General features: G+C 45.7%; 2 protein-coding genes across 3 annotated transcripts in view; both read left to right on the forward strand.

Moving 5' to 3' along the window:
• The first annotated feature begins 4,372 nt into the window (after positions 1–4,372).
• On the forward strand, positions 4,373–12,430 carry LOC112070050 (sal-like protein 2). Its single transcript, XM_024137452.2, has 3 exons — positions 4,373–4,810; positions 6,598–9,935; positions 10,130–12,430. The coding sequence occupies exons 1-3, from the start codon at positions 4,735–4,737 to the stop codon at positions 10,385–10,387; spliced, it is 3,672 nt and encodes a 1,223-aa protein (XP_023993220.1). The 5' UTR covers positions 4,373–4,734; the 3' UTR covers positions 10,388–12,430.
• A 1,339-nt stretch (positions 12,431–13,769) lies between these two features.
• The window catches only part of LOC112070051 (Y+L amino acid transporter 2-like), an 18,046-nt gene continuing 8,838 nt past the window's right edge, over positions 13,770–22,977 (forward strand). Inside the window, exons 1-3 of one of the 2 annotated variants that reach the window (XM_024137453.2) lie at positions 13,770–13,992; positions 14,234–14,524; positions 16,258–16,920. In XM_024137453.2, coding sequence (XP_023993221.1) covers positions 16,416–16,920 — 505 coding nt within the window. In that variant the 5' untranslated portion in view covers positions 13,770–13,992; positions 14,234–14,524; positions 16,258–16,415. Of the gene's footprint in view, positions 13,993–14,220; positions 14,525–16,257; positions 16,921–22,977 lie in introns of those variants that run through there. The other variant, XM_070438824.1, reaches the window with a different exon arrangement.

Genomic DNA, 22,977 nt, shown 5'->3' on the forward strand with positions numbered 1-22,977 from the left:
AACTCCTTCAAGACTATTGGAAAAGCATTCCTCATGAAGCTGGTTGAGAGAATGCAAAGCTGTCATCAAGGCAAGGGTGGCTGCTTTGAAGAAAACATATTTTGGTTTGTTTTAACACTTTTTTTGGTTACTACATGATTCCGTATGCGTTATTTCAAAGTTTTGATGTCTTCACTAGAAAAACCCTTGAATGAGTAGGTGTGTCCAGACGTTTGACTGGTACTGTATATACAGGGCCTAAGGAAAGTATTCAGACCCATTGACTTTTTCCACATTTTGTTATGTTACAGCCTCTGAAATGGATTAAATAGTTTTTTTCCCCTCATCAATCTACACACAATAACCCCATAATGACAAACAAAAACAGGTTTCCAGACATGGGACATTACATAAGTATTCAAACCCTTTGCTCTGTACTTTGTTGAAGCACATTTGGCGGTGATTAAAGCATCGAGTATTCTTGGGTATGACGTTACAAGCTTGGCACACCTGTATTTGGAGAGTTTCTCCCATTTTTCTCTGCATATCCTCTCAAGCTCTGTCTGGTTGGATGGGGAGCATCGCTGTACAGCCATTTTCAGGTCTCTCCAGAGATGTTCGTTCGAAGTTCAAGTCCACGTGTCCCGAAGCCACTCCTGCGTTGTCTTGGCTGTGTGCTCAGAGTCGTTGTACTGTTGGAAGTTGAACCATCGCCACAGTCTGAGGTCCTGAGCACTCTGGAGCAGGTTTTCATCAATGATCTCTCTGTACTTTAATCCGTTCATCTTTCCCTCGATCCTGACGAGTCTCCCAGTCCCTGCCGCTAAAAACATCCCCACAGCATGATGCTGCCACCACCATGCTTCACTGTAGGGATGGTGCCAGGTCTCTTCCAGGCATTCATGCCAAAGAGATCTATCTTGGTTTCATCAAACCAGAGAATCTTGTTTCTCTTAGTCTGAGAGTCTTTCGGTGCCTTTTGGCAAACTCCAAGCGGGCTGTCATGTGCATTTTTACTGAGGAGTGGCTTCCGTCCGGCCACTCTATCATAAAGTCCTGATTGGTGGAGTGCTGAAGAGATGGGAGAAATTTCCAGAAGGACAACCATCTCCAAAGAGGAACTCTGGAGCTCAGTCAGAGTGACCATCGGGTTCTTGGTCACCTCCCTGACCAAGGCCCTTCTCCCCCGATTACTCAGTTTGGCCGTGCGGCCAGCTCTAGGAAGAGTCTTGGTGGTTCCAAACTTCTTCCATTTAAGGATGATTGTGTTCTTGGGGACCTTCAATTCTGCAGAAATGTTTTGGTACCCTTTCCCAGATCTGTGCCTCAACACAATCCTGTCTCTGAATTCTACGGACAATTCCTTTGAATTCATGGCTTGGTTTTTGCTCTGACATGCACTGTCAACTGTGGGACCTTTATATAGACAGGTGTGTGCCTTTCCAAATCATGTCCAATCAATTGAATTTACCACAGGTGGACTCCAATCAAGTTGTAGAAACATCTCAAGTATGATCAATGGAAACAGGATGCACCTGAGCTCAATTTCGAATCTCATAACAAAGCTTCTGAATGCTAATGTAAATAAGGTATTTCTGTGGGTAATGTTTTTTATACATTTGCAAAAATTGATTTGTCATTATGTGGTATTGTGTATAGATTGATGATAATTTTTTATTTATTTAATCCATTTTAGAATAATGCTGTAATTTAACAAAATGTGGATTAAGTCAAGGGGATCTGAATACTTTCTGAATGCACTGTATATATGGGGGATTGGAAATGATGCAGACAATTAMWTTTTTTTATTTTGTATTTTATTTAACCTTTATTTAACTAGGCAAGTCAGTTAAGAACCAATTCTTATTTACAATGACGGCCTACCAAAAGGCAAAAGGCCTTCTGTGGGACGGGGGCCTGTGATTAAAAAATACTATATAAATATAGGACAAAACACACATCACAACAAGAGAGTCAACACAACACTACATAAAGAGAGACCTAAAGACAACAACATAGCAAGGCAGCAACACATGACAACACAGCATGGTAGCAACACAACATTATCAACAACATGGTAGCAGCACAAAACATGGTACAAACATTATTGGGCACAGTCAACAGCAAAACGGGCAAGAAGGGAGAGACAACAATACATCACACAAAGCAGCCACAACTGTCAGTTAGAGTGTCAATGATTGAGTCTTTGAACGAAGAGATTGAGATAAAACTGTCCAGTTTGAGTGTTTGTTGCAGCTCGTTCAGGTCGCTAGATGCAGTGAACTGAAAAGAGGAGCGACCCAGGGATGTGTGTGCTTTGGGGACCTTTAACAGAATGTGACTGGCAGAACGGGTGTTGTATGTGGAGGATGAGGGCTGAAGTAGATATATCAGATAAGGGGGAGTGAGGCCTAAGAGGGTTTTTATAAATAAACAACATTGATGGAAGCTACAAGCTATCTGCAGTATTAAAGCTGATCTACCCCCTAAAAAAAAAGAAAAAAAAAGCTACAACTCTATAAAACTCTCGTTGTGCACGGCAGTCAATAGGTTTAGCTATCTTACCTGTTTCAATGGCTGAAAGTCGTACCTTTGAGAAATGTTTTGATGCTGAAAGTTTACTAGCTAGTTAGCTACACATCTTGCAATGGGCTTAATGAAAATTCTGATTGGCTAGTTTGTCATTTTAAGGGACCAGTCAAATAGGCCCTTTATATAAGAAAATACATATTTCCTTCATACAAAAGTTTTTAGACTTTTATGTAGTAGTACTAAATGAACAAAAAGCAATACAAATGTATTAATAATAAAAAGGATTAGCTTTGTGAAGGAAAATGTTATGTTTGTGCTCTTCTAMTAACCAATTCGACTGGGTTCATGCAAGTGACTGATTGATTGTGCTTCGGAGGAATCCTCACTCTCAGTATAAGCAATTTGGCAGTATGCCCAGAACATTGCTTTGAGAATAAATAGGGATATCTCAGTTTCAAGGTCTCAGCTTGGAGAGAACAAGCCTCATGAGGTATTGGTCGATCACATGCAGGAACCAAACGTTAATGATGAATTAATGATGAATAATGAATCATGTAAATCATGCTAATATAACTTGTCTGTGTAAGCAGTATATCAGAGAACTAATAGGACTGCCCCGGCAGAGCTCCCGACTGACATGTACTATGGTGCATTTAAGTTTGTTGGAACCTGTCCAGCTTGCTGATAATAAAGAATGATTAATTTAATATTGACTTCAGGTGTCCCTGGTGGTAATTTCCACGACAGTGTATTACAAGTTCAATGGTGTTATTGTTTTTTTTTTGCATTCATTTTTACTAGTTGTATTTTTTTGGTAGATTTTTACACACTTCATTTATTTAATCGACAGGTGATACTACCCTTTTGGTGCATTGGTTTAATGCAGGCAAATCTTTGTGCACTCATTGTTTTAATGCAATTAATACAGGCAATCATTTTCTTTCCATTTAATTAACCATTTGCCTTTCTTTCCTGTCCTCATGCATTGAATAGGACATGTCATGTACAGTATGGGAGACACCTCCTTAATTGTTTTTCCTTTTCTCCTTCTCTGTCTCTTTTTGTATCCCTCCTCCACGTGTTACGGGACGAACATCAGGGGGAGGAAGAGGGGCATTGTGCCGGAGCAGCACTGTGTCCAGTGCGCCATTGTCGCAGATTCCCATCTCTGCTTTTTAAGTAGAGCTCTGCCTGCGCACAAGAACACTGGCAGAAGGATGGGTCAGTGTGTAGGATCACATGTAATGGAACACATGCATGTTCTGATGCGGAATGGATGGAAACGCCTCAACATTCTCACACCACCTCTTTGTTGATATTTAGCCATATGTAAATCAGTGTGCAAATGGGTCCCATTCATTCGGCAATGGTGGACATATAGACAGTCATGAACCCCCTTGCCCTCCATGTGAATATTTAGCATAAAATGATCATATATATTGCAAGCAATGATAAGGCTATTATTATTTCCTTGTCTCTTGACCACTTGTTGAGTATTAAAGGATAAATTACCCAAAATAAAAATAGCAATTCATGTATGTAGGCCTATTTGTTTAATATTCAGAATTTGTTATTKATTAATTTACGCTAAACTTTTTTTCTATCACTTAATTCCCCAAATGGTATGCTTAAAATAATTCATTATCGGCAAAATCTCAGAAAGCTCGTCAACAAATTCTAGTTGAATGGGTTCAAACAGCATGTACCAAGTAAAGTCATATGCTACTTTGATTTATTCATGTGGATTTTAACACCCAGGATGATCTTTGATTGAGAGTTTAGTGATGGCGTGGAGAAAATACGCAAAACACAGAGAAAGGGGAGAACCAGGGAGTCTGTGTTCCGCGCCATTGAAATGCAAATATCAGTGAGGAACAAGAAGAGGTTGTGTGTCTGTGTGTCTCTGTTTGTGTGTGCCTGCGTAGGGGAGCGGGGGAGGTGTGGCGCAAGTTTTGGACAGCGAGAGAGACTACTTTAGGAAAACAGCCACACACGCACTCTCCGCAGCTCATATGACGGCGCATTTATAGGGATTTCTGCCCCTCTTTGATTTCTTCCATGCAAGGGACCAACGAGCTATACCGTTGTCTAGATGCCATTTAGAAATTCAAAATTTCCTGAAATGTGAGTTTGGATTCTGGAACGTGAAGCCTACAAGTGCGTAAAGTGGCCAGTGTTATTTATTCGGCGAATGCCCCCCTTCTCTCAGTCTCCTCGTGAATCATGTCACGCCGGAAGCAGAAACGACCGCAGCAGCTCGTTAACTCGGACCAGGGGGGCACGCGGATACTATCGCACGGTGAGAAAAGTTTATTATGCTTATTCTAAGGCATGCGTCTGTTTTTTCCCCCTAGGATATTTCCCATAGTTCTATGAATGAATCAACAAGCAAAGTTACAGGTCGGAATTTACAACTATGATGGCGTGCAATAGGGTTATCAAGGTAACGTTATACGATGGCTTTGTTTGCAGTAACTGCAGTTAAAATCCTGCTAGGTAGTAGGCCTTAAGTCAAAGTTAGTATATTTTGTTACATTTTATATGTAAATACCTCAAATGTTTCCTTTCACATCTAAAAAGTCATTTTACTCAGGTGACCAATCATCAGCATATATTGATATGTGTATCTCTGTGCTTTGTTTGCATATTTTTTTTAATTGCAAAAAGTAATTTGCTCTTGCAATAAGTTCGTTTAGTGGACTGCAATCTGGTGTAGCTCTGCAATGGGCCCGTAGTGGAGTCCCAGGTACTTGAGGGCTGGCCCTGTAAACTTTTCCCTGTGGCCTGAATGATAATATCCATCTGTGACCATTTTCCTGTGATGTTTAGTCCTCTAGGAAACTAACAGGCTGCTCAGGGCTGACAACTGGAGGTCTTTCATTACTTAGACGACAGTCTCCCTATTCATCAACAATAAGGCTGGATCAGTGGGGGGGGGGAGCTGGAGGGGGTACTTTTGGTAAAGATCTCTCATTCTCTCTGCATCTATTCTCTTTTCYCTATGCTTTTCTCCCTCATGTTTCCTTTCCTCCTTGTTCTCCCCACTTTTCTACACTCTCAATGCTCACTGAATGCTTCCCTCTCTACCCTCCTACTCTATTGACTTGATGTGTTAAATGCATTTTAGAGGGGGGATGCAGAATGTTTGCACCTTCACTTGCATATAACATTTTCCACACCTTAGAAAATACAAATGACTTTCTTAGAAGTTCTACAGGTACATTTCCATAGAGGTGAACTTGTTTTAAATAAACTTGTTTTGCACACTTTGATGTCTGTGAAGAGAACCAAGCTRGACTATTTAGCAGCAGCTACTAGTACAGTCATCCATTCCATCACCATGTCCCTCTGGGAGGGAACAGTTAGTCTTCCATTGTCCATACTCCCCTCCCCCTTCTTTTCTCTCGCTCACTCTGTGCTCAAGATTCTGAAAGAATTTGACCCCAGAGCTCTAAAGGTCAGATGAGTAGACCAATCACAAGCCTCTGGACAGTGCCCAGTACCCTTAGCATGTCCTGACCTCTGACCCCTGATGTGACGTCAGGGGGGGGAAGGGAGAATAGGTAGATGAAAGAAGTGAACTGCTGCAGTGAGGGGCGGGTTAAGAGGGGTTATGGGTTGTCTCGAAAATGGCCATTGTCCGTTTAAACATGTCATAGCAGCAAGGTGGTCTGCAAGCTTTTGTGTGGTAAGAATACATTTGGAGAGTTATGCTCAGGGAAGAGGATGTGGACAGAAGACAAGATAATATCATAAAGAGGGAAAGACTCTCTGTATGTTTCWAGACTATTAATCAATATCTGCTAATGCATTGCTTTACAAGAGAAGACTGCAACTTTAAGCTTGGGATTTAAATATGAAACAATTGTTGTAATCAATGATTACAGTTAAAGGTTTGGACTTTGGGACTTACTTTGACCCCCACTTCAATCCAATAGAGCATGTAGCCTTGCACCAAGCCTTTCATGGTTCTTATGGGGACTTAACAGCAATGAATTTGGTCATGAAACTGAACTTTCCATTTGGTGGAATAGAGTGATGAAGGTGCACTAGTCTTAATTCTTCTTTTTCTCTCTCTGTCCATAGATGACCAGCTGTCAGCAAAGTCACCGTCCATGTCTCTGGGCTCAGAACTGACCTCATCTGGGTCCTCCTCGTCCTCCCCCACCTCGCTCGAAGGCCGACAGCCCCCCCTGGCCCCTCGGCCGTCCCCCGGGGGTCTCCACGCGCCCTCCCTCCCCAGCGAAAGCTCTCCGCCCCCCCACTGGCCCAGCCACATCGCCCCCTATACCACCACCTCCCTCCCCAACACCCATTCATCCCTCTCTCCAGACTTCCCTCACCCCTCCTTATCCTCGCAGACGCAATCCCTGCCACTCAACCTCAATCAGACATCAGGCCACTGCCTCTCCCACCAGGCCCACTCCCACGCCACTATGACCTCACCACAGATGGGCAGCTCTGCCACCACCACCACCACCACTACTTCCTCCTTGTCTTCCTCCCTCCCTCCCCGCCAGGAGAGCACCAGTCCTGGGCATCAGAATGGCTCCAGCCCACCGGTGCCGGGGCTAGGCCAGATCCAGGTGCCCCTGACCCTGGCTGTGGTCCTGGAGGAGCTGAGGGTGCTGCAGCAGAGGCAGATCCACCAGATGCAGATGACTGAGGAGATCTGTAGGCATGTTCTCCGGCTAGGAGGTGCCATCTATACCCAAGACACCTCCCAGGCTGGTAGTGGAGAGAACCACCAAAGATCCACAGCAGGATCCCCCTCCCCAACACACCATTCCTATTCAGTACCTGTCCCATCCTCGGCCTCCCCTCTCCTGGCCTGCCTCCCCTCCCTCCTCCCTCAGCCCACTGTCTCCAAGCCCAGCCTCTCCTCTCACACTAATGGGAGCAGAGTCCCAAACTCCTCTACCTCGCCCTCATCCTCGTCCTCCACCACTTGGAGCTCCTCGATAGCATCCTCCGTGCATCCTCTGTCCCTGGGTCTGCCCCCGCGCTACCTCCATGAGAAATCCTCCAACACCTCCCCGTTCGGCCACAGTAACGGGGTCAGCTTCCCCACCCCGCCCCTCCCCACCACCAGCCACTCCCAAGACCACCTGCTGCTGTCCAGCTCCTCCTCGGCTGGGTCCTCATCTGCAGTGCGTCCACAGCATGCTTGTAAGTTTTGTGGTAAGGTCCTGAGCAGTGATTCCTCGCTACAAATCCACCTACGCTCCCACACGGGGGAGAGGCCCTACCTTTGTCCCGTCTGCCTCAGCCGTTTTACCACCCGCGGGAACCTCAAGGCCCACTTCCTCCGCCACCGTGAACAGAACCCGGAACTGTCGCTCTCGCTGCTCCCTCCGGCTCTGGAGCAGCCCGCCCCCGTTGCCACCACCGCAGGCCAGAGACGCAGGAAGCGCCGGGCGGAAGACGAGGAGCCGCCATTCGGTGGCGTGAAAGGAATGACCGAAGGAATGGCGCTCAGTTTCCTGTCCGGGGCGTCTCCTCKGCTTTCCCCTTCATCTATGCCTATGTCACCCAGTATGGACATGGCGCTGTTGTCCACGGCTCACTCCCTGCTACAGCTGAACAGGGCCTCCGCTGCAGCAGCCAGTGCCTCGAGTAGTGTGTTACCTTCATCATCCTCATCCTCCATGGGTGGCCAGTTCAAAGGGGTGAAGCAGCAGAGGTTTGATGAGAACACCCCTCCACACTCCACCATACATCCAGGCTCTCCCTACTCCCAGCTGGCCCACTTCCCCAAGATTCTCTTCCCCGGAGGACCCTCACCCCACCACCTCGCCCTCCTCTGTCCCCCAGGGTCCCACACCACTGCCTCTCATCTCACCTCCCCCCACACCCAGCTCCCCTACCCTCCCTACTCCAAACCCCAGACGTCCTCGTCCTCCACAACCTCCTTCACCCAAACCTCCGACACCTCAAAGTTGCAGCGGCTGGTCATGAAACTGGAGAAGCAGCACCAGGGAGGGGGCCAGTCGTCCTCCTTTGGCCCAGCAGACGGCTTTTTCTCAAACAGGGACACCCACGGCCATGACCTGACCACCAACTCCTACCGCAGGGAGATGATGGCAGCCCTGGGCCTCAACCCCAACCCTGGGGCCATGGTGAGCAGCAACAGCCAGGCACAGGATCTCCCTGGATCCACCAATCCCGCCCTGTCTCCTAATCAGTGTGGGGTGTGCCTGAGGGTGCTCTCCTGCCCCAGGGCCCTGAGTCTCCACCAGGCCACCCACCTGGGTGAACGCCCCTTCCCCTGTAAGCTGTGTGGACGCTCCTTCTCCACTAAAGGAAGCCTGAGGGCCCACCTCGCCACCCACCGCGCCCGCCCGGCCAACTCCCGCACCCAGAACTCCTGCCCTCTGTGCCCGCGCAAGTTCACCAACGCCCTGGTGCTGCAGCAACACATCCGCATGCACCTGGGGGGTCAGATACCCCCGGGGGGAGAGGGGGAGGAAGGTACAAATATGGCCCAAGAAGATCCCACCGATCTGAGCCAGATGACCACAGACTCTCGATCCAAACCCTGCCTCCAAGGCCTCCACCCCCTGGCCTTAACAATGACCAGCTCCATCTCTAACCCACTGGTCAGCAACATGGACTCAGGGGGTCCAGCGACCAAGGAACCCCATGCAGCTGACCCGAGCCCCCATATAGAGGGGGAGTCTGAACCCTCCCCCTTCACGGCCAGCATTAGCCCACCTCTGACCCATAATCCCTCCCCAGAAGACCCCATGCTCCTGGGGGAAAGATCTGAGTCTGACGACGGCCCTGCTGGAGCCTCCATAGAAAACTCGCAAGACTCCCCAGCTGACCTCTCTAACACCAGCCCAAGTAGGCGACCATCCTTGACCAGCTCCCAGCCCACCTCAGCGGTGGAGGGTGATGTAGAGGTGAAGGAAAACGTCCCTCTCGCCCTCTGTGTCCACAGACCGGGTGTGGATACTGATAGTAGTAGGTCAGGAAGGCTCACTAACAGCTCTAGGTCGACCACAGAGAACCAGACCAACTCTCCAGATGGACTCCTCCTCAGCCTTGAATCTGAATCCAGCCCGAACTCCCCTGCCACCCTCAACCCCTCCCCCACGCTCACCCTCCCTGCCAGCCATAAAGCAGCCCAAGAGCCAGCTGCAGCCCAAGAGCCAGCCCCCCAGGCCTCCAGTATTACCCCACAGGAGCCCAATCCTGAAGGGGAAATGGCCCCATCTGAAGGGGAGAGCGAGGGCACAGYACCCAGTGATACCTCATCAGTAATGGTGCCTGAGAGTGAGAAAGTGACTCCTAGCTCCACAGAGGAGAGTGATAGGGCTCCAGAGGAGGCCTCCCAGCTAGCCACCCCAGCATCAACGCCCTCCAAACCCTACTCCTGCACTCTGTGTGGGAAGGCATACGCCAGCCGCAGTGGATTAAAGGTAAGCATAAGGATGGATCGTAATTAGAACCATACGTTCCAATGGATATACAGAACATTTGACGGAAGCTAAATTGTGATTCTTGAGCTTTGTCTATCCCTCGTGTTTTACTGTGTTTTCATGCTAGCAAATGTATTCTAGTTAAAGTAATTGATCACTTAACCAATACCATTTTTCTGTGTTTCCATCAACAGGGACACATGAAGACACACCCTGTGTTGACCAACGTCCCCGCCGAGACCAACGTCCCCGCCGAGACTTCTCCTTCCGCCACCCTGACCAATGACACTGTGGAGGATCAGAGTTCTTTCTCAGCCAATGGGAACAGTGGGGAGCAGGATGAAAAGGAACGGCTGGCCAAATCTCCTGAGAAACTCGTTACCTTAGAAGATCAGCCAATCACTGCTGGTTCTGGGGAGGAAGCAGAGCAACCTGCGGACACTACTGAGTAAAATGGCATATGATTGGCTGCTGAATGGTGTCAGACAATTTTTTAAAATTTTATTAAAAGCCCTGACAAGGGAATGTATTTTCATCACAGAATTAGAATTGATTCCATAAAGATTGATTCTTATTCTGTGTAATTTTGCTACTAGTCAGTTGGGTCTATTTTGTCTATAATAAAATGTTAGATTGTTGTGAAGTACTAATTCAGTCAGCATCTCGGCATGGTTACGATACCACCATCTCAAAGAACACGAAGAGGCCTTATTTGACGATACGATGTCACAGAATTCTCTTGTAGTGTAACGGCACACAATGAAGTTTGTGTGTTGGATCACAATAGAATAGATAAGCAGGGATGTATGTTTTAGAGAGCAGCTAGTTCTAGTCAAACATATGAATGAAATGTCTATTTGGAATGGGAAGGAAGTGAAGGAGAAATAGGTGAAATATCACTCTAGGATATATGGTACGAACGCCATACCAAGACAGGCCAGTGTAGTAGTGGCAGTTTTCTTGTATACTGAACAGAAATATAAATGCACCGTGTAAAGTGTTGGTCCCATCTTTCATGAGCTGAAATAAAATATCGTGGAAATGTTTCATATGCACAAAAARCCTATTTCCCCAATTTTGTGCACAAWTTKGTTTACATCCCTGTTARTGAGCATTTCTCCTTTGCCAAGATAATTCATCCACCTGACAAGTGTGACATATCAAGAAGCTGATTAAACAGAATGATCATTACACAGGTGCACCTTGTGCTGGGGACAAAAGTCCACTTCAAAATGTGCAGTTTAGTCACAACACAATGCCACAGATATCTGAAGTTTTGAGGGAGYGTGCAATTGGCGTGCCGACTGCAGGAATGTCCACCAGATCTGTTGCCAGATAATTTAATGTTCATTTCTCTACCATAYGTTGTTTTAGAGAATTTGGCAGTATGTCTAACCGCAGAACACGTGTAACCATGCCAGCCCAGGACCTCCACATCTGTCCTATTCACCTGTGGGATTGTCTGAGAACAGCCATCCGGGCAGCTGATTAAACAGGAGTATTTCTGTCTGGAGCAAAGCCCTTTTGTGGGGAAAAATAAATTCAAATTTGCTGGGCCTGGCTCCCAAGTGGGTGGGCCTATGCCCAGTCATGTGAAATCCATAGATTAGGGCCTAATTTATTTCAATTGACTGATTTCCTTATATGAACTGTAACTCAGTAAAATTGTTGGATGATGTGTTTATATTTTTGTTCAGTATATATATTAACTGTGGKTGCTATGTGTATGTTTATTTACATTATTTTTTTTTACAGACTTTTCACTTTTTAAACTGTCTTGCTGCTGGACTGTTTCAATGGAGTTGCACTGGCTTTGTACATTGCTGTCCATACATCCATTGAAACAGTGRTGATGAAAGTGCGGATGATACTGACGATGATTGTTACACTGACCAGTCTGTATATACAATGTATGTTGGCAATCCTGGTTCCTGCTGTTATGATTGACCATACAGCAGCAACTTTTAGACATGAACAACAATGCGCTATATTGGTGATTGTAATCGGTTTATCCATAATTGATTGGATGTCTCTGCACAGGGACGTATTGAAGTAGCCTGGAATTCAAACAGATGGTGCTATGCTTCACTGTTGTGAAGTTTGGGTACCAGGCTATAATAAACCAACTGAACCTCCCAAGGACCAGAATGAATGATGTCTGATAGATTTACACCCTCCCTCCATGTCTTTTGTCTCTCTCTACCTCTAACATCTCTTTTTCTCCCTCGCTCTCCTCCTTTTCCCTTTCTCCTTGTCTCTGTCCTCCACTTCCCTTTCTCTCCTCCTACCATCTCTCTCCCTCCCCTCTCTCCCTCTCTCAAAGCACTTGAGAGTTCAAGTTTTTGGCTGCGTCCTACATTAGATTGGTTTAGTTTTTGTACTTTTTTTTAGCCTTTGTATGGTTTTTCCCAACCATTGTTTTTGTAGTTATGATAACACGTGCTTCCCATTTTTTGATGTAAAAAATAATAAAATGATGGTGATGGWGGAAAGAATTGCTTTTTGGTTGTTGTCAGTGTGTCTGGCTTTGTGTATTGTTTGTCACAGTCTGTCTGGTCTCAGTCCATTCATTGGTCTGTTTATGTATTCTGCTTCCATGTCAACATGTTCTGTATGTCTGAGTGTACTCTCGCTGTTTGCCTTGGTGCTCTGTGTCTGACTGTCTGCCTCACAGATCCTTTGTCTGGGCGCTATAGCCGTCTACTTATTCTGCCTTTTTTTTGGCTTCACTTTCTTTTTATATGTACCAGTTCCTTGGTTCTGTGGTGTGTGTCTGTTTGCTTGCATGCATGCATGTGTGTGATATGGATAATCAGTGCTTGTGTGATTGAGAGTGCAGCTGTAGAGCCCCCCCCCCCACCCCACATCTTACTCTGTCATACTCGCTCTCTTTCATTTTCTCTTTCATTTYCCCTCTCTCTGTCCTCCCCCTCCTAGTGTAATAGTCCGACACACAGGAAGCTCTAATCCTCACACAATGATAGCCCTCATCCCCCCTATGCGACTGCGAGCGGGACAGGGGACAGCACACACAGAGACCTGGGCCAGCTGTCTCCAAAATGGCCGCCCTAATCCTCCAACCACCCTTCTCACTAGCTAGGGCTCCCAAAACCATGACAACCAGTAACCAAGGAGAAGAATTTGGGAGCAGAAAGGGGAAAGAGACAAAGGGCTGAAAAGCCATGCCATGTGTGAGAAGTTCATCCATGTGTTGGAGTGAGACAGAGACATCAAAAAAGGGTAGTTAGAAAGTGAGGCAGGGATGATTGTTGGGTGGCTGGATTTGAGAGGGAAGGATGGGGGTGTATGGAGTGATTACAGGTGTGGATTAGGGTAGTGTACTTGATCATCAAGCTGTCGATGGCATACCTAAAGATATTCATCAGGTGCTTCATTAGTATCTTCACAGGAACGTCACAGTGTGTTAATGGGAAGCCTTTTAATATAATCCATTTACRATCAATGATCCTGAACAATGTGAAGTGTCAAAATCAAATGTTCCAAAACGAATGTTAATTGATTGATTGTCTAGATGCTGAAATTGGTAATTTAATTGTACGTTTAGAACAAACTCTGCCAATCAGGAACACTGAACACAAAAGCAAAATACCACAATAAGCATAATGACGTAATGAAGCGCTCAAACCGTTCATTTGCCAACGTTGGAGGCGTGAAGCAAATAATGACCACAGGAGGGGGCTGTGTAACCGATTTTGGGATTCTTCATCAATTCCAACTATTCAATTCAGAGATCTCCTTATGTGTCGTAACTCATGAGGTACTCATACGTCAAGATTGTTGACCATAACATGATATCATCGGTGTTTAAAAACAACTATATTATCAATAATAATACAACAATAACTTAGGATAGTGATGCAATTCTAAGTGACTTCGAGTCCTCAAGATCCTTTAAATCATTTCTCAGTGATTAATCATGCATTCGAATCCCACTGTTTCCCTCCGCGCCAGATGATTAAACGAGGAAGAAGAATCGTCATCAACAACAATGCCTAACATAATAGCCCAAAACTAAAGCAATCACCACCAACAACAGGTAGGCTAAAACAACAACCAAAGGGCCATGTTGATTTGAATTGCCACAAAAGAAAGAATGTGTGAACTTGTGAATAGCCCAGCGTAAACGTGATCAGGCCTGTTAATGCATTAATCAAAGTGTTAAGAAGCAATTCATTTGACAGCGAAACCCATTGTCAGAGCCCAGACAGTGGTATAAAGTCAGTCCATCCCTCTCTCCCTCTCTATCCCTCCTCCTCTTCCACCTGTCTCCTTGGTAGCTGCTGGGTCAAAAAGCAGAAGTTCATCAGCTGATCGGCCTGTGCACCTTCAGACTCCGACAGGAAGGCGAGCCATATCAGAGCAGAGAACGCGGCGTGACGGGCAGAGAGGGAAGGTCATCAGTGGAGAGCGACAACGCGCACAGAGAGCAATAGTGAGTAAAACAATGAGGGATGCGCAATTGACATGAACGTTCTATAAAAACCTGCGACTCAAAGGCTTTAGAGAAGAGGTGCAAGAAGACCCCCAAGGGAAGGAATCCAAGTTCACCTATAGCGCATCTGGAGAAGGTAAGACCCATGAATTAAATTGGCGTCTATCCTAACATACAGTAACAATGCGAGGTTTTACATTTGTATTATATATTTCAAATATAGAGACTGTCGTTTGGCTGTAGTAACTGTACATTTGACTCTCTGTTCAACATGTGTTTTTCTCTGAGGAGATAGGTCTTTACACTACAGATTAACTTCTAATGGCATTCCTGTGTACCCTTACTAGCCCCTAGTCATCAATAAAATGTGCTGTGTCAACTCTGCAGCTTTGCCAGCTTCGCAATGAATAAGCTCCGAGTTGGCCAAAAGATTGCTGCCAGCTTGTCATATTCTGAGAGAGATAAAAACAGAGGGAGAAACAAAGAGGAAGGGATTTCAAATATGATACAGCAACCTTGAGTGGTATATGATAGTCAATTTGAGTAGCCTACTTATCTTACCATTCTTGGACCTTGTATCTGACTCCAACGCCTACTGCCCTGCCCTTTGTAATCACTTGCAGAAGGCTGTCCTTCATAATCACTTCTTTTGAACTGAACTCACATGCCAGGGGTATCAATCTATCTGCACTACTTCTCCATCTCTCCCCTTCTCCCCCACCCGGCGTCTCACCCCTACTTTTGCAGCGACAATACTGGTCCTACATCTGTAGCCTACCTCTCTACTGTGTTCATCAGATCTCCCTCTTCCTGATCTTTCTGATATATCGTTGGTTGATGTAACTGGACCTGTGTTCACTTTCTGTGTCAGGATAGTGCTTTTCTCTCCCTGTGATATGACTGCCTATGATTGACTTGTTGATGCATTCTCATTGTGTTGTGATGGATTTTCTCCAGAGTCACACAGATCTTGTGATAAACTGTAGACCCCTGCGCGGCCCTGTCCCCTCACTTAGTGTGATGTGTGTGTTGTTTTGTTCAGGTCCTGACTGAGCATGTGTGTGATATTCAGTATGGGCACTAAGACATCATGTGTCTAGTCATTCAAACTATTCTATATATGCTGCTGAAGGCAATGAACTTTAAAAAAAATCTGACGGTTCCGTTCAGCATGCTGCTGACTCCTAGCGAAGTGTCTCTGTGTCTCTGTGTGTCTGTGTTTCTGTGTCTCTCTGTGTCTGTGTCTCTGTGTGTCTGTGCCTCTGTGTCTGTGTGTCTGTCTCTTTGTGTGTCTCTGTGTGTCTGTGTCTGTGTGTCTGTCTCTCTATGTGTCTGTGTTTCTTTGTTTCTGTGTGTCTGTGTGTCTGTCTGTCTATATGTGTCTCTGTGTCTCTGTGTGTCTGTGTGTCTGTCTCTCTATGTGTCTGTGTTTCTTTGTTTCTGTGTGTCTGTGTGTCTGTCACACTGTAGAATATTTACAGTAAATGATAGACTAAATATCACAGTGACAGCCAGTACTGAACGTTACAGTGATGTCAGGCTGTTTGTCTTTCTCTCCCACTCTGTCAATACGCTCAAGCTTAAAAGGCTATTTACCGAAACCACTAATGGCTCCCAAATTGCCATCTGTGAAATCCAATCCAATAACCAGCAGCAGTGTGTGTGTGTTATAACATTTGTGTTATTTTGCAATGAGTTAAGTTTAGCTTCATGTTTTACAAATGTAGCATACAGACCAACATTTATGTAAAAAACTGTACTGTTTTTTATGACCCAGTTGATGACTAGGCCCATATAGACAGCAGCTTGGTTCCATGGCAACAACTACACACTCTCTGATAACACTTTTTACGTCTCTTTCCTCCACAGATGTCACCAGAGGGACCCTCATAGCTGGAAAACAACTTTAACTCAGCTCTTACAACCAATCCTCTCCTCTGACTGATTGACAGCCGACCTGGTCCAATCACTACTCACTTCCCCACATCCCCTCCAATCACCAACCTCCACCCCACACCTCCGGCGCAATGGCATCCYACAGCCCCGCCCCCACACAAGAGCCCGCCACCAACGGCGGGTCGACCTCGCTCAAGTCGGGCGGCTCAGGGGGCGACAACGATTCCATGAAGCTGAAGAAGGAGATCTCTCTCCTGAACGGCGTGTGTCTCATCGTGGGCAACATGATCGGCTCGGGCATCTTCGTCTCGCCTAAAGGMGTCTTAATCTACAGCGCCTCCTACGGGCTGTCGCTGGTAGTGTGGACCATCGGCGGTATCTTCTCTGTGTTCGGGGCCCTGTGCTACGCCGAGCTGGGGACCACCATCACCAAGTCAGGGGCCAGTTATGCTTACATCCTGGAGGCCTTCGGAGGGTTCCTGGCCTTCATCAGGCTGTGGACTTCCCTGTTGATCATAGAGCCCACCAGCCAGGCAGTCATAGCCATCACCTTCTCTAACTACATGGTGCAGCCCGTCTTCCCCACCTGCATCGCCCCCTATCTGGCTAACCGCATGCTGGCTGCAGCCTGTATATGTGAGTATTTTATAGTCATTGTGTATGGAGAGGTTTTGTTTGTGTTGGTGCAATACTGTTCCACTGTAGGCCTCTACCATGGTTAGGGCCCTGAGTTTTTCCTTACCGATGGAAGTGATCAGGTATGTGTGTGCAAGGACTTTGCATGCAGACAATGATGTGTGTGTGTGTGTTCATACTCCCGTGAGTAGCGAACAGTGATGTGTGTGTGTGTGTTCATACTCCCGTGAGTAGCGAACAGTGATGTGTGTGTGTGNTGTGTGTGTGTGTGTTCATACTCCCGTGAGTAGCGAACAGTGATGTGTGTGTGTGCTCCTCTCTTTGTGGAAAATGTGGGAAACGAAACTAAATGACACAGCATACCCAAGTCAGCACCTTAGCAACAGAAGGGAACACGAGAAAGGTTGAAAAAGGAACAGAGAGGGGAGAACAGAGACTACAGACACCAACAAGTGTTTCCTGTATAAGACAGAGAATAGGGGAATTGACTAAATTTCAGGATAATTTAGCAACATTACAAAGCGTCAGTGTGACCAGATTAAACTGCTGGCAATGCTCATTACTCATGACAATAGAGTACAATAATGTAGTGTAAATTGATCATTTATAAACCACCAAAGGAAGCAAGGAAGAATAGAGATGAGCAAGGAATGTAGAGAGAGGGAAGGAGGGAGTGTTGTCATGGATATTGTTCTAACAGATTAGAAGAAACCTGGACCTCTCAGCACAACCACTAATAGTCATATTATTACTGTGGGTTGATAGTCATATTATTACTGTGGGTTTGATAGTCATATTATTACTGTGGGTTGATAGTCATATTATTACTGTGGGTTTGATAGTCATATTATTACTGTGGGTTGATAGTCATATTATTACTGTGGGTTGATAGTCATATTATTACTGTGGGTTTGATAGTCATATGATTACTGTGGGTTGATAGTCATATTATTACTGTGGGTTGATAGTCATATTACTACTGTGGGTTGATAGTCATTAGTAAGTACAGTTTAAGCCACTACTGGAACAGATTGATGGAACACATAGAACATGAGAACAACCAGATGGAAACCTGGGTCAAAGAGACGGAAGTCATGGACATAAACAGAATACCACTGCTACTACAGCAACAAGATAGAACACTGTTACGAGTCTTACTAAAAATCAAATCAAATCAAATTTTATTTGTCACATACACATGGTTAGCAGATGTTAATGCGAGTGTAGCGAAATGCTTGTGCTTCTAGTTCCGACAATGCAGTAATAACCAACGAGTAATCTAACCTATCAATTCCACAACTACTACCTTATACACACAAGTGTAAAGGGATAAAGAATATGTACATAAAGATATATGAATGAGTGATGGTACAGAACTCTGACCCCAATAGGTCCACAGACGACGCAATCGCAACCACACTGCACACTCCCTATATCCCATGACAAGAGGAATACCTATGTAAGAATGCTTGTTCATCTGCGATCTACAGCTAGCATTAACACCATAGGTACCCCTCCAAACTCGTCATCAAGCTCGAGACCCTGGGTCTCAACCGCCGCCCTGTGCAACTGGGTACTGGACTTCCTGACGGGCCGCCCCCAGGTGGTGAGGGTAGGTAACAACATCTCACCCCGCTGATCCTCAACACTGGGCGCCCCACAAGGGTGCGTTCTGAGCCCTCTCCTGTATCCCTGTTCACCACAACTGCGTGGCCATGCAGGCCTCACACTCAATCATCAGGTTTGCGGGACGACACTACAGTGGTAGGCTTGATTACCAACAACGACGAGACGGCCTACAGGGAGGAGGTGAGGGCCCTCGGAGTGTGGTGTCAGGAAAATAACCTCAAACTCAACGTCAACAAAACAAAGGAGATGATTGTGGACTTCAGGAAACAGCAGAGGGAGCACCCCTATCCACATCGACGGGACAGTAGTGGAGAGGGTAGTAAGTTTTAAGTTCCTCGGCGTACACATCACGGACAAACTGAATTGGTCCACCCACAAGACAGCGTTGTGAGAGAGGCGCAGCAGCGCTCTTCAACCTCAGGAGGCTGAAGAAATTTGGCTTGTCACCAAAAGCCACTCACAACTTCTAAGATGCAGACAATCGAGAGCATCCTGTCGGGCTGTATCACCGCCTGGTATGGCAACTGCTCTGCCCACAACCGTAAGGCTATCCAGAGGGTAGTGAGGTCTGCATAACGACGACTCACTGGGGGCAAACCTCCCTGCCCCCAGGACACCTACACCACCCGATGTCACAGGAAGGCCATAAAGATCATCAAGGACAACAACCACCCGAGCCACTGCCTGTTCACCCGCTATCCTCCAGAGGCGAGGTCAGTACAGGTGCATCAAAGCAGGGACAGAGAGACTGAAAAACAGCTTCTATCTCAAGGCCATCAGACTGTTAAACAGCCACACTAACAATGAGTGGCTGCTGCCACATACTGACTCAACTCCAGCCCACTTTAATAATGGAAATTGATGTAAATTGATCAAAATTGTATCACTAGCCACTTTAAACAATGCCACTTAATATAATGTATATGTATATACTGTAACTCTATATCATCTACTGCTTTGCCATCTTTATGTAATACATGTATCACTAGCCACTTTAAACTATGCGATATTTATGTTTACATACCCTAACATACTCTCTGCTCATATGTAATATGTGGTATCGATACATCTTACTACGCATCTTGCCTATGCTTTCTGTTCTCAGTACTCTATGTCACGAACCTATCGTAATTGTTGAACTAATGAGCTGACTATACCGTTTAGAGTATGTACTATTCATATATCTCTTATTTCTTCTTTATCTGACACTTGTGTGTATAAAGGTAGGTAGCTTGTGAGAATGTATAGGTGGATTTCGTTGGTTTTACTGCATCTGTCGGAACTAGAAGCAAAGGCATTTCGCTACACATGCTCATTAACATCTGCTAACCATGTGTATGTGACAAATAAAATTTATTTGATTTGATTTTTAGTCAGACTCGTAACAGTGTTCTATCTGATTGGCTGTAGTAGCAGGCTGGTTATTCTGTTAGTGCTTCATGACTTCCGTCTTCTTTGACCCAGTTTCCATCTGGTTGTTCTCATGTTCTAGTGTGTTCCATCAATCTGTTCCAGTAGTGGCTTAACTGTAACTTACTAAGAGACTATCAACCCACAGTAGTAATGACTGAGGCACTCCCATCAACCCACACGTAATAAATATGACTATCAACCCAAGATACAAACATATGACTATCAAAGATCACATGACATGTCAACTAACCACTATTGAATAGGAACTATCAACCCACTAGATAATAATATTGTCGACCTATCATACCCACAGTAAGAATTATGACCCTATCCCAAAACACCACAAGTAAACATGTGATACAAATAATTAATATATTGACTATCTAATCTATTAGTGGGAAAAGCTGATATGGGCTATTGGCTTTTTTAAGAAAAATAATAAATAGGTTTTCCAGCGACGTATATTTAGTTTGTGTTCTGTGATTAGTCCAGTTCCTTTTCCCAAATCTGTCTAGAACAATATCTCATGAAAACACTGCTCTCCTTCCCTCTCTCTTACATTTCTGCTCATGCTCATATTATCTGCCTTGCTTCTTATGGGGTGGTTATAAATGATCAATTTACACTACATTTAATTGTATCCTCTATGTCATGAGTTAATGAGCATTTGCCGCAGATGCAGTTTAATCTGGCCACAGCACCACTGAAACCACGACTTTGGTAACTGTTGCACTACATTATCGCTGAATTTCCAGATAGCAATTCTGCACTTCCCCGATATCTTATGGTCTATAGTACCAGGAAACACTGTTGGTGTCTGAATGTCGTTCTGTTCTGGACCTCATTCTGCTCATTTTTCAACGTTCTCGTGTCTCCCTTCTGTTTGCTAAGGTGCTGACTTGGGTATGCTGTGTCAGTTTAGTTTCGTTTCCCACATTTTCCACAAAAGAGGGAGCCACAACACACATCACTGTTACGCTACTCACTGGAGTATGAACACACACACGACTCACACATCACTGTTCGCGATGACTCACTGGACGACGATGTATTGAACACACACAACACACCATCATCTCACTGTTCGCTACTCACGGGAGTTGAAATGAACCACCACACACACATCACTGTTCGCACTCACGGAGTATGAACACACACACACACACACTCGAACTTGTTTTCTCATGCAAAGTCCTTGCACACACATACCTGATCATATCCATCGTAAGGAAAAACTCAGGGCCCTAACCATGGTAGAGGCCTACAGTGGAACAGTATTGCACCAACACAAACAAAACCTCTCATACACAATGATATAAAATACTCACATATACAGGCTGCAGCCAGCATGCGGTAGCCAGATAGGGGGCGATGCAGGTGGGAAGACGGGCTGCACCATGTAGTTAGAGAAGGTGATGGCTATGACTGCCTGGCTGGTGGGCGCTCTAGTCAACAGGAGAAGTCCACAGCCTGATGAAGCCAGGAACCCTCCGAAGGCTCCAGGATGTAAGCATAACTGGCCCCTGACTTGGTGATGGTGGTCCCAGCTCGGCGTAGCACAGGGCCCCGAAACAGAGAAGATACCGACCGATGTCCCGATTCACAGCCAGCTAGACCCGACAGCCCGTAGGAGGCGCTGTAGATTAAGACTCCTTTGAGGCGAGACGAAGATGCCCGAGCCGATCATGTTGCCCCACGATGAGACACACGCCGTTCAGGAGAGAGATCTCCTTCTTCAGCTTCTGGAATCGTTGTCGCCCCCTGAGCCGCCCGACTTGAGCGAGGTCGACCCGCTGTTGGTGGCGGGCTCTTGTGTGGGGCGGGGCTGTGGATGCCATTGCGCCGGAGGTGTGGGGTGGAGGTTGGTGATTGGGGGGATGTGGGGAAGTGAGTAGTGATTGACCAGGTCGGCTGTCAATCAGTCAGAGGAGAGGATTGGTTGTAAGAGCTGAGTTAAAGTTGTTTCTCCGCTATGAGGGTCCCTCTGTGACATCTGTGGAGGAAGAGACGTAAAAAGTGTTATCAGAGAGTGTGTAGTTGTTGCCATGGAACCACAGCTGCCTGTCTATATGGGCCTAGTCATCAACTGGGTGCATAAAAACACGTACAGTTTTTTACATAAATGTTCGTCTGTATGCTACATTTGCAAAACATGAAGCTAAACTTAACTCATTGCAAATAACACTAAATGTTTATAACACACACACCTAGCCTGCTGCGGTTATTGGATTGGATTTCACAGATGGCAATTTGGGAGCCATTAGTGGTTTCGAATAATAGCCTTTTAAGCTTGAGGTATTGACAGAGTGGGAGAGAAAGACAAACAGCCTGACATCACTGTAACGTTCATACTGGCTGTCACTGTGATATTTAGTCTATCATTTACTGTAAATATTCTACAGTGTGACAGACACACAGACCACAGAAACAAAGAAACACAGACACATAGAGAGACAGACACACAGACACACAGAGACACAGAGACACATATAGACAGACAGACACACAGACACACAGAAACAAAGAAACACAGACACATAGAGAGACAGACACACAGACACAGACACACAGAGACACACAAAGAGACAGACACACAGACACAGAGGCACAGACACACAGAGACACACAGACACAGAGAGACACAGAAACACAGACACACACAGAGACACAGAGACACTTCGCTAGGAGTCAGCAGCATGCTGAACGGAACCGTCAGATTTTTTTTAAAGTTCATTGCCTTCAGCAGCATATATAGAATAGTTTGAATGACTAGACACATGATGTCTTAGTGCCATACTGAATATCACACACATGCTCAGTCAGGACCTGAACAAAACAACACACACATCACACTAAGTGAGGGACAGGGCCGCGCAGGGGTCTACAGTTTATCAAAGATCTGTGTGACTCTGGAGAAAATCCATCACAACACAATGAGAATGCATCAACAAGTCAATCATAGGCAGTCATATCACAGGGAGAGAAAAAGCACTATCCTGACACAGAAAGTGGAAC

The sequence above is a fragment of the Salvelinus sp. IW2-2015 genome, unplaced genomic scaffold (assembly GCF_002910315.2).
Source record: "Salvelinus sp. IW2-2015 unplaced genomic scaffold, ASM291031v2 Un_scaffold1212, whole genome shotgun sequence".
Classification (NCBI taxonomy): Eukaryota; Metazoa; Chordata; class Actinopteri; order Salmoniformes; family Salmonidae; genus Salvelinus; species Salvelinus sp. IW2-2015.